Source organism: Hyalella azteca, unplaced genomic scaffold (assembly GCF_000764305.2).
Source record: "Hyalella azteca isolate HAZT.00-mixed unplaced genomic scaffold, Hazt_2.0.2 contig5528, whole genome shotgun sequence".
Classification (NCBI taxonomy): domain Eukaryota; kingdom Metazoa; phylum Arthropoda; class Malacostraca; order Amphipoda; family Hyalellidae; genus Hyalella; species Hyalella azteca.
The window spans coordinates 472158-484780 of record NW_025935716.1 but is presented as its reverse complement, the minus strand read 5'-3'; the positions used below and the strand labels follow the sequence as shown (position 1 = coordinate 484780).

At 43.9% G+C, this 12623-nt stretch overlaps 1 protein-coding gene across 1 annotated transcript in view; it reads left to right on the top strand.

The window, feature by feature from the left end:
- LOC108682035 overlaps positions 1–12623 on the top strand; it is a 45086-nt gene that overhangs the window by 31681 nt on the left and 782 nt on the right. Inside the window, exons 9-13 of the mRNA XM_047880519.1 lie at positions 7167–7289; positions 8550–8728; positions 8942–9192; positions 9644–9765; positions 11615–11746. Coding sequence (XP_047736475.1) covers positions 7167–7289; positions 8550–8728; positions 8942–9192; positions 9644–9765; positions 11615–11746 — 807 coding nt within the window. The remainder of the gene's footprint in view (positions 1–7166; positions 7290–8549; positions 8729–8941; positions 9193–9643; positions 9766–11614; positions 11747–12623) is intronic.

The following is a 12623-nucleotide window of genomic DNA, read 5'->3' as shown; positions in this document are numbered from 1 at the left end:
TTGCTGGTTGTTCACTGCCTTCGCATAGCTGGGCTTGCTGGCGCGTGACGCTGAGACCATCACTCACCCTGTATTCATAGCTTGCTCGCAGTCACGTGTGGCTGTCAGCACCACCGCCGACCTTAAAGCACTTGATATTTTAAATTAATAAGGTTCAGACTTAGGTTGTGCTTCACGCACAGGGCTCGTAAATTTTTGAGCCGGAAATTGCTGCATTTAATTATCTTCATAGGCTTTGTGGAAATTAGAATATACTTTGTTCTTGATAAATTAGCTGTTAATATTTTGCATGATTCATAGACCTTTTGGAGAGCCCCAATGATGCTCGGAGTTTGACGACAATTTTATTGAGCCCCATTTTCATGTTGACTGTTCATCAATTAAATTTAGGTAAAATACAATTCTCGCAAATAAAGGGTACCGTAAAATGGGGTAACTTAGACCGGCGGGGTAACATAGACCGGCTTGGAAGTTAATATAAAATTACCATATATAACATATTTTATGTTTGACAGCCTATTTATGTTTTTTCTTTATGTTTCAGACTACAGAGTCTTATATATGGTAATTTTAACTTAATTTCCAAGCTAGTCAATATTACCCCATCAGGGCTGCCATTAGGTAGTCACATTTCCCTCATTATGGGGCGGCGCCCCCCATTTGCAAACTATGACACTTTCCTAAAGTTTTTCATTTGCATATGTAACTAGAAGAGTTCTACTACAATGCACCAAAACCTGGACTTATTTGGAGTTATTTTACCAAAAAATATAATTGATTTTACCACCCGGTCTAAGATACCCCAAGAGCTGGGGTAACAAAGACCATCACTTCTTTTTTAAATTACATAAAGACTATGAGAGGCAGGAGCCAGCAATTTATGGTGAGTGAAGCTAGAGTATAGACCTGTATTTTGCATGTTTCAATTCAAGTTTAATTTAGCTAGTAAAAAAATGGCATCATTTATAAAAAAAAGTGGTCTAAGTTACCACATTTTACGGTAATGTTAAATGATGGACCCAATTTACTAAATTCTGATCAAGTTAAGTATAAACTCAAAATGAATAATTTATCCATAAATGAAAAGAAGAGATTATAATTTATTACGAATTTATCAATGTTCAATATCTCCCCTTTGTGCTGCACGGCAAACATCTAAACGGTAGCCAAACTCGTCCCTCACGCGAGAAAGCATATCTTCTGTTACTGAGTGCACCGTAGCAGTGATACGGTTCTTCAGATCAATCAGAGTTGTTCAACACCGAATCTGAGACGAAATGCGCGCTGCACTGTAACTTGCGACCCACTTTATAGCAAACTCAATAACTCTGAAAACTTTACACTGCACAGTAGCCATCTCACTCAAAAGTGACAGTGAAATACAAATACTCTCTTTCTCTTTCTGAAATCTTTCTCTTTCTATTGGTGTATGAATTTTTCATTTTGAATTTATGCTTAAATAAATAAATACGAATTTATTAAATTGAGTCTATAATTTAGTATAACCCTGTATATATTCAGAATTGATAACTTGCTAAAAGCTTTCAGTTTTTTAAATACAGCTGAAATTCTTCGTAATTGATTGCCTCAATTTCGGTGAAAATCTGAGCTCACAGTTAGCTCAACCTTCAAGTTCAATCGTTTACTGCATATTACGTGCTGCACCGCATGCAGAGGTCACTATATTGTCCTTTGAATACCACTGAATTTTCTGAATAAATGAATAAAAAGTCAAATTCTTAGTTCTAAACCTGGCCTTATTTCATTTTAGATCGTGAGACGTCCATGTAAATATTTCTGTGAACTGCGCCGCCGTCTCCGACGCATGCTCGCCTCTTCACGCCAAAGCTTGCTGTGCGCTGTGCGTGTTCTGGTCGGTCGCCCTGGGCTTTACTGCCTCTTTGAAACGAACTCTTTGTTCATCGGTTCTTGGCTCGTCAAATGTGCTTCGAGCTTTTCAATTCTTTATAACAGGGTTTATTTATAGGCTCAAGAATCGTTCAGTTATTTGGGTCGGAATACGAACTTCTGTCAAAACATCCTCATGTGAAAGAAGTTGGGCGTTGAAACTGAACCGAAAATCGATTGCTACCGTGGAGTTTAATATTCATATAGTACCTATACGCACAGGTATTGGCACCATGTAAAACATCAGTTGTTGAGTTGGTAAGAATTTCTATGTGAACGTAGAAATATCAGCTGAACAGCATTAGAACTGCAATTAATTTACGATCACCTGATGTTCATTTTCTAGACATCATTTTTCTGGTGATTTCAATATAATGATTGTGTATAGTCGCAACTATTGGGGGCTACAAACTTTTGTTGTTCTTTGAAATGGCGAAGTAAAGCGATAAAAAATAAAAATAACAAATCGAGCTTAATAAAAAAGCATGGCTAATTACTGAAAATAACAACGTTTGTTGAATATGAATTTTTTATAGCGCGCTATATATATATCTCCTGGAAAGAATATTTCTGAATTGATGTCGTCACAGAATGGAGCAGTTTCGCTTTCAAATGGGTTTTTCTTCAGGCTTAAAAGGGATGAGAAGGTAACACGAATATTGTGTTCGAGTACCTGATTGCTGCTGAAAAAGCATGAGAAGAATTAATCCAATGTTCCTTTGTACTGTTTACTTGATTTTTTTAATAATCTGAAATTCAATTTTAGGTAAAAAAATACTATGTCATTTATTAAAATGAACGAAATCATAACACAGCTGTTGATGTGCCCTCTGAAATAACCCATAAGGTAATCTCCTAACAGAGAGAAAGTGAAAGGAAAAAAGTAAGCTTGGCTGACCGATTTAATGAATCGGTCTTGTCGATCTCAGGTTTTGTGAGGTTGAGACGAGACTTCGATGTCTGTGCGAACATTGCTCGACTTCGCTTAATTAATCGCCTTAAATGTATGATCGAGGCTTCACTCTACTTGTAAGGCTCATCATCTGCCGGAGGTATTTTCTCATATTAACCGCGAAATATCCCTACATCCGTTGAATTATTAGTTTTAGATGGCAGAATTTGTTGATTTATACGCGTGCGAAATGTATGATCGAGGCTTCACTCTACTTGTAAGGCTCATCATCTGCCGGAGGTATTTTCTCATATTAACCGCGAAATATCCCTACATCCGTTGAATTATTAGTTTTAGATGGCAGAATTTGTTGATTTATACGCGTGCGAAATGTATGATCGAGGCTTCACTCTACTTGTAAAGCTCATCATCTGCCGGAGGTATTTTCTCGAATTAACCGTGATATATCCCTACATCCATTGAATTATTAGTTTTAGATGGCAGAATTTGTTGATTTATACACGTGCGATTAATGACCGGAGAATTCGTTGATTTAAAATTTTAAATTATCAAAGAGTCGGACAATTCTTCAGATGACGTTGGTAGATCGAAAGGCATATTTCAGGAAGTAGTTTTAGTTTATTAACGACCTTTCGAAATATGTGAACTACGGTATGTTAAATTGAATTATGTGCATGCTTTTCAATTATTTTGGTCAATTAATGCATAACCGATATCAAGCAAACAAAAAGTATTTATATTTCATATGTATATTTTTTTCGTTTTCTCTGTATATTTCCCACGACCCTACCATATTGTGGCCTAACTGAGATTATTTAGCACCCATGATTGGAACATCGTTATTAATATTCGACAGTAATTTCCTGTGGACAATAAATGAATAATTTATCGTTAAACAAGGCATGGAAATCAATTACGATATGCTGACGTAGGTGTCAATGTTGGCACAAACATTGATTTCTTGGATCGGAAATGAAGTTCACGCCTACGACTGGTGCAGGCGGTGGGTGATCGCATGGCTGGCGGTGGGTGATCGCATGGCTGGCGGTGGGTGATCGCATGGCTGGCGGTGGGTGATCGCATGGCTGGCGGTGGGTGATCGCATGGGTTTGACGTGTTTGTTTGTTGCCGTCCCTGCAGAACCAACAAACGCTGCGTGCCCTGCTGCGCTGTGCAAAGATGCACTGCTCTGCACCAGCGCTGCTTTCTCTAATGTGCACTGCACAGATATTGCAGTGCACAGATATTGCATTGCACAAATATTTTACAGATCAACATGTGCTCACAGCATGCAGCAATACAGTGGCAGTGCTGCATCTCATAGCGTGTGGCAGTACAGTGGCAGTGCTGTAATTTTCAAAACATGTGGCCGTGCAGTGGCAGTGCGGCATCTCACCGCGTGTGGCAGTGCAGTGGCAGTGCTGTATCTCAGCATGTGGCAGTGCAGTGGCAGTGCTGTACTTTTCAAAACATGTGGCAGTGCAGTGGCAATGCGGCATCTCACCGCGTGTGGCAGTGCAGTGACATTGTGGCATCTCAGCATGTGGCAGTGCGGCATCTTAGCATGTGGCAGTGCAGTGGCAGTGCGGCATCTCAGCCTGTGCCAGTGCAGTGGCAGTGCGGCATCTCAGCCTGTGGCAGTGCAGTGGCAGTGCGGCATCTCAGCATGAGGCAGTGTAGTGGCAGTGCAGCATCTCAGTATGTGGCAGAGCAGTGGCAGTGCTGCGGTACATGCCAGAAATAGAGCGCTCAGGTTACAGGTCTGCTGGTCGTGTGGAGTGAACAACGTGACGTCATGCGGCAGGCGGCGACCATCAAAATACTAGTGACCACCAAGCAACTTATGGCCATCAAACATCCAGCGGCCATCATACAACTTCTGGCCATCAAACAGCCAGCGGCCACCACGCAACTCGTGGCCATCAAACATCCAGCGGCCATCATATAACTTGTGGCCATCGAACAGCCAGCAGCCATCATACAACTTGTGGCCATCGTACAGCCAGCGGCCACCACGCAACTTGTGGCCATCAAACATCCATCGGCCATCATACAACTTGTGGCCATCGAACAGCCAGCGGCCACCACGCAACTTGCAGTTGTCAAACAGCTGGCGTCCATGAAGCAACTCTTGGCCATCAAACAATTTGCGACATCAAATAGTTAGTCACTACATAGCGCTTCCGACCATCAAGCACAAGCAGCGTGAGGCCATCAAACGATATACGACCATCAAGAAATATTTGGCCATCTAAGAAACTTGCGGCCATCAAAGCAGTTACGGCCATCTAAGCAGTTGCGGCCATCAAACAATGTTTGGTCAACAAGCAACTTACGACTGCCATTTAACTCACAATCAATGCTAAAGCGTCGTCATGAAGAAAGATCCTCACGCAAGTAAGGATTTTCAGCTCGAATCCATCTTTATTATACCGATTACGTTGCGGCAATTATCCACGTTTCGAGATGGCTTGTAGTCGGAGCGGCCACATCTAATCGCGCCACAGCTCCGATAAGCTGCATGCCTCGCCCTAATTTGGCTTAAATACCTCACCGAACCTCCCTCCGCCGACATCCTGCCACACGGTGCGCCACTTCAAACATTACGTCATCCCTAAATGCGATTGCTATTTTTTGCGGACGTTATTTTGCTTAGCGTGTATCAAACATATCATTCATTGTGTCGTCATGTTGTGCAGCGCAAGCGTTTCGTTTCGTTGGTATAGTTTTTAAGTCTTTCTATATGAGGTTGTTATCTTGTTTGGTGGATAAAAATCTGTTACGGATGCAAACAACAGATTCATTCTCACGTGTCGAGAAATTTTACCGATAGCACTTCTTTCGAAGAGCCCAAATGATCATATGAACCAGAGCCGCGCTGGGCAAACGAGCATCAGAAGAGCTCGATGTGGGCCTTATCTGGCATGCAGCAGTCCTGACCAGTCGTACATCGGGCATGAGTGGATATGCTGGCTTCGTTTTAAAAGCATTTAACGTTGGTGCACTAATTTAATATGACCTTTCGACGCTTCCGTCGCTTTTATTAGTTGCTTATACAATTGTATGATTATTGAAAGGAATGCTTTGAAAATTTTCCTCTTCATTGGGACGCGCACAGCGTCTAGGCTTGCTTTGCATGTCTTTTACCGCGACTCCTTGTTTATCGGCGCTATTAAACTGAAATTTAATTACTTATAGAGTATTCAATCATACGATACTTTTACGAAAAACATTTTTGTGACTAAAGGAGTAACTTTTGAACTTCGACGATTATTATTAAAATCTAATTTACTTGCGTGTGTTACTAAGAAAGGCGATTTACATTAGACTTCGCAAATTTTTTTAAGACGACAGAAATTCATTCGAAAACGTTTTCCTTAATAGCGTCTAGAAATTTGCCCTGCTGTGCCCTCCTGTGCTGTACCCACTGTGTAATGCCCTCCTGTGCATTACCCTCCTGTGCTGTAGTACCCACTGTGTAATGCCCTCCTGTGCATTACCCTCCTGTGCTGTAGACCCACTGTGTAATGCCCTCCTGTGCTGTACCCACTGTGTAATGCCCTCCTGTGCATTACCCTCCTGTGCTGTACCCACTGTGTAATGCCCTCCTGTGCTTTACCCTCCTGTGCTATAGTACCCACTGTGTAATGCCCTCCTGTGCTGTGCCCCCGGTGTTTTACCGGTTTACCCTCCTGTGCTGTGCACCACAACGGCGTTCTGCAACAGTCCGCTGTGGAGGACGAGTGTCCCTGGTCGCTGCTTGCGTTATCCGCTGTCGAATTTGTCCGCAGTTTTTGTTACTAGAAAGAAAATTTATTTCTTGACGGGTTTCTTTGTACATTTTCGTATGAATGAATAAGTTTCTTCGTTTCTCAACGGATTATATATAGACAGTCAATTTATTCATACTGTGTCCGTCGATTCTACTTTTCTCCACGAATTGATTATTTTCAACCTTTCTTTAATTTTACAATCATTATCTCCAATCAGACATCAATTTTTGTTTCGACTAATTATTCATTTATAGAAATCAATTTTCCTTATAGCTCCCTATTTGGATAAAAAATAATTCAGTAATACTGTGTCTGTATCAAAAGTTCATTTCTAGTTTTACTTCCACACTACAAGTGTTCAGAATAAGTGTTATATATAACCCGTTTCTTTGACTGTTCGGATTCATGTTTCAATTAAATTTGACCGCCATTTTTTTGCTAAGCTCATAGCTTCGAGACCAATTTTCTAGAAACGTGCATATCATTAACATGTATTTTCAAATTGATATGAATTAATTTGAAAATGTATTATTAAATTGATATGAATTAATTTGCTTGTTGACGGTGCGCAGAGCTCGGAATGGCTGGAGTTGCGCATCGTGGAGCTGGCGCCCGGCCTCGTGCACCTCGGCTCCAACCTGCAGGAGGCTCAGGCCATGCAACGCGCGCACCTCGAGGTCCTCACCAAACTGCAGGTACGCAATGATGATGGATATTGCATGTGAATACGCACCTCGAGGTCCTCACCAAATAGCAGGTACGCAACGATGATGAATATTGTATGTGTATATTAAATGTTTCCGCATCCAATATTCACTTCTGTGCAATCCCAGCCTCAGGAAGTTGCCGCTGTCTGCATTGAAGATGAGAAATTTGTGCGGTAGCTTTGGGAAATCGAGAGATTTTAAATATTAATGATGATGTATGCCTACACGAAACTGATAAAATCCATGCACAATTATTAGTGCGGTTCGTACCTCACTATTCTCGTGCACCCTTGGCCACGTTACTACCCTGCCAGACGCTGCCGCCGAAATACTACTGAATGTAATACTACTACACTTAATACTATTGAATGCAGTGGTTGGGAAGGGTTCTGCTAGGCATCCTATTTGTTCTATTTCAGTTATTAAGTTCCGCCGCATGTGGTCTTTGAATATTTTTCTAGTGCATCAACTTGATCACGAGCGATACTATATAATGATAGTACGATAGCTTTCCCTATAGTTTAAAAGCTCACTTTGTGGAAGTTTAACCGTTAATTATTCTCGAATATAATTATAAGTCTGTAATCATTGAATATTTGATGTGAAGCACGAGTATGTAGTTAGTGGAGTCAGAATAGTTTTTTCGATTGATCAATGATGTCGTATAGCACGAATACCCAAGCTTATCTCGCGTAAAATCAACTGCATAATCACTGGCAACAAACGTGCCTCCTCGTATCCAAGTGACGTATAACGTAAACAAAAACGAAGTGTTATTCGTCACTGCTGTCGTCGCGTGCAACAACTGATCAAATTTGGCTCCTTTTCGTTCGGTTTCGTTTAGGTCGATTTTCTTAGGCGTGGATTACATGTGTATTGCACGCGACACTGTAGGGTTAAGAAGTATACGTGTGTATTACGCATGACTACTGTAGGGTTAAGAAGTATACGTGTGTATTCCACGTGACCACTGTAGGGTTAAGAAGTATACTGTATACATGTGTATTACACGCCACCACTGTAGAGTTAAGAAGTATACGTGTGTACTAAACGCGACCACTGTAGGGTTAAGAAGTACACTGTATACATGTGTATTACACGCGATCACTTTATAGTTAAGAAGTATACATGTGTATTAAACGCGACCACTGTAGGGTTAAGAAGTATGCATGTGTGTGTGTGTGTATTTGTATTAATCTGTGTATATTCCCGTAAGGTTATGAAGGTAATTTTCATACCGCATTACAGAGCAAGCAGAGTCCCGTGGAGGACCTGCTGAACCAAGCAGACCAGCTCATCTCGACTCAGCGGCCGCGAGCTGAAGTGTACGCAGCCATGGCCGAGTCGCTGGGTCTTGCCTGGAAAGAACTCAACCAGCAGCTGGAAACACGCAAGAACCTGCTGGATCTGGCGGTCATCTTCCAGACGTGAGTGACTTCTTGATGCGATGGCACTGAGGATTTGCGGTGGTGTTGGATTACTCACAAAGATTGTGATTTAATTCATGTCGCGGGCTGTTATGTGGCTACGCGTTACGATATCACATTTGAAAAGATGGTTCTTTGCACCACAGCACCGTATGCCACATATCTTTGCACTACACGTGATATATCTCACTTGACGCGCCGCTTTCTCCGCAGGCGCGCCAGTCGCTACAGCAGCGCGCTGGACGCGGCCGAGAAGACCTACACGGACAACCTCCTACCGACGGAGGTGGAGACCTGCCGGGAGCTGATCAGCGCCCTGCACGACCACAAGCGCGCCGTGCTGGAGGCCTCCATGCACACGCTGCAGGAGGGGCAGGTCCTCCTCGCCAGGCTCAGGGGGCTCCTGCACGAGGGCGCCACGATGGACTCCAGACCGCAGCACATCAGGATCAGCATTGACTTCGGTACGCACCTGAACTGGCAGCCTCCTAGTCTATTATGCCCTTGTTACCTCTACCCTTCTAGCCTCTACCCACCTATACTCAGCCCTCATAGCCTCTACCCTCCTACCCTCTGCCCGCCTATCCCCTACCCTCGTAACCTATTCCCTGCTTGCATCTACCCTCGTTATCTCTGCCTTCCTAGCCTCTGCCCTCCTAGTCTCTGCCCTTCTAGCCTCTGCCCACATAGCCCCTGCCATCCTCGCCTCTGCCCTCCAATCCTCTGCCCTTCTATCTTCTGCCCTCCTAGCCGCTACCCGCCTAGCCACTACCCTCCTAGCCTCTGCTTTCCTATCCTCTGTCCTCCTAACCTCTACCCTCCTATCCTCTGTCCTCCTAGCCTCTACCCTCATTTCCTCTACTCTCATATTCCCTACTCTCCTAGCCTATATAATACTCCATTGCCTCCCCCCAGCCTGCAGCCAGGTAGAGCACCAGCTCGAGGCGCTGCACGACCGCCGCCGCTTCCTCGACGGCCTCTTCGCGGCGCGCCGCCTGCACCTCGACCAGAGCCTTGCCCTCGCCCTGCTCTACCAGGTGGGTAGTGTGATTAGTTTTTGAAGATGGGATGATAGAAAGTTGCGAAAAATATATATCTTTTTGAAGTCAATCTTTAAGTTTCAAAGCCTATCGGGATTTTTTTTTAACTGTATGAACTTTTCCTCGATCTCTATTTTATCTTCGACAATGTACTTCTCAGGATCAATCCGAGAACGTAATTCCTCTCGGTTGAGTTGTTATTAAAACTTGTCTAATGTCAGGTTGGTTATTAAATCCCCGAATTTCCGAGTGGCCTAATTTACGGCACGTCAGTGGTTCTCTACTAGACAGCTACGACTTGACAAAAGAGAATGGCACACATAATTGTCTTAAACTTCATATACTAAGAAGAAAGATATACTACACCTAGTTACAGAGCTGGGACACGGTGGCTAAGACTTGGACACAGAACTGCCTACAGAAAATCTCGCGTAGACCTGCGTTCTTGCAAATGAGATAAGAGAAACTAGACACAATTACTAACAAGCACGGATTTGTTTATTCAGACTCTAACGCAGCGAAAATTAGACACAATTGATACACGGAAATACTAGTATCTCAATTTCCACATTTGTACATCAACTCGTTCGTGGACGGCGAATCTGACGGCGAAGCTTCGGTATGAACCCTGGAAAATTGCTCCATCGGTGTTCCTCGGTGGCGACCTGGCGGTTGTCGTATGGTTGTAGCTCGCTCAGCGGCGATCCGATCGCAGACTCTTCGTGGTAGTTATATTTACTGCATGGGTTCAGGAAATTTTGCAGGCAAAGCTCGCGATCTCTTTGTAGGTAAGGTAATTCTTCTCCGTAGTCGCTGGCTAAAAGAACAAAACTCTATCTCGGCGGCAACTTAGTAGCAGCTTCTTTGCTCGGTGATAACTAATCGGGGAATCTCGTAGATCAGTCCCACTATTTCTTCGTAGGTAAGGTATTCCACACTCTAACTCGCAGAAAGTCGGTGGTTCCCTCGGTAAAGATTTTGATGGGCTGTTCTCCGTCTCAACTCGTTTCCACACTGCAGAGATCCGCGGCCGGATACCTCGCACTCCTGCACTAGAGTGACTCCGCGATGCGACCTTTCGGCTTAAATAGTCCCGCCGGCCGCAACCCGCGTCGCTCGACTTTTACCCTAGACGGCCCTAGTTCTTCACCTATTTCTTACTCTTCGTACATCCTATCACATCCTATAAACCTCACCTCCTAATAATCACTCTCGAAAGTAATGACCACGTCGCTCTCTATCTGTTATATTTATTTCTTCTACATCTCTACACAAGGTGACCTAGAACAGAGTTCGAATTTCCTATGCTTTATGTATAATTTATATTCTTATTCCTAATCAAGTGAAGCCCTGCCACTAAAATGTCCCCAGTATAGAATCCCCAGTAACGTGTCCACAGTAACGTGTCTCCAGTAACGTGTCCCCAGTATCGTATCTCCAGTAACGTGTCCCCAGTAACGTGTCCCCAGTATCGTATCTCCAGTAACGTGTCCCCAGTAACGTGTCCCCAGTAACATGTCCCCAGTAACATGTCCCCAGTAACATGTCCCCACTAACAGATCCCCAGTAACATGTCCCCAGTAACATGTCCCCAGTAACGTGTCCCCAGTAACATGTCCCCAGTAACGTGTCCCCGCTAACATCCCCAGTATCGTATCTCCAGTAACGTGTCCCCAGTATCGTATCTCCAGTAACGTGTCCCCAGTAACGTGTCCCCAGTAACGTGTCCCCAGTAACGTGTCTCCAGTAATATGTCCCCAGTAACGTGTCCCCAGTAACATGTCCCTAGTAACATGCCCCCAGTAACATGTCCCCAGTAACGCGTCCCTGTTCGTCCCCTGCCCAGGACCTGACGCAGACGGTGGTGTCCCTAAGAACGCTGCGGGACGAGGTGTCCCACAACCAGGACCTCGGCGCGTCCCAGACGCAGGCTGAAGTCCTACAGCTCGAGCATCAGCCGCGGGACGGCAGGGCCAGGGTGAGGCCAACCTATAGATATATAGTCATGTGAAACTTACAATTTCCTTTAATTTTGAATTTTATTACCTTTAATTTAGGCTACAGTCACTAGCAATGGGTTACCTCTAAAAAAGAGTATAATTAGATCTAATAGTGAGTGTGATTACATGTAATATAGGCTTGTAGATAAGTGTAAATAAGACTATAGTTAGCTCTAATAAAAATAATGTAATTATAGGTACCGAAAATCCGGTGTAAGGACAAGTATTCTCTGTAAAAAGTAATTACCCATTAATCAAATTTAACATCACGAAAATTCATGATTGATACAAGGATTACTGACAAAACAAAAATTAGCCAATTATATTATACGGAAGAGAAATAAGAAGCTTCTGCATGAACATTATTACTCGTAAATAAAATTAGGTTCGCCAAAGTAATTTTAGTCAACACAAGGCAAATGTCATTATTGTTCTCGAAAGTTATATTGGAGCGAAGACTTGCATCATAGCAGGAGTGATGCACTGTGTTGATAGTTGAGTGGAAGCTAAGTAATGACTTCGTAGGCCGGCACTTATAGTCGACAGTGGCACCGTCCTCTCATTGTCCCCTAGTTAATATTGCCCCTCTGCCTGCCCCTTATTAACCTCTCACTCCCCCTCTGCCCACCTCTTCACTTACCCCTCACTCCCCTCCTATGCCCGTCCCTCACCTCACTCCCCTCCTCTACCTGCCCCTCAACTCACTCTCCCCCTCTACCTGCCCCTCACTCCCCTCCTCCACCTGTCCACCTGCTCCTCACTCCCCTCCTCCACCTGTCCACCTGCTCCTCACTCCTCCTCTACCTGCCCCTCACTCCCCTCTTCTACCCGCCCCTCACACCCCTCCCCTCCCCT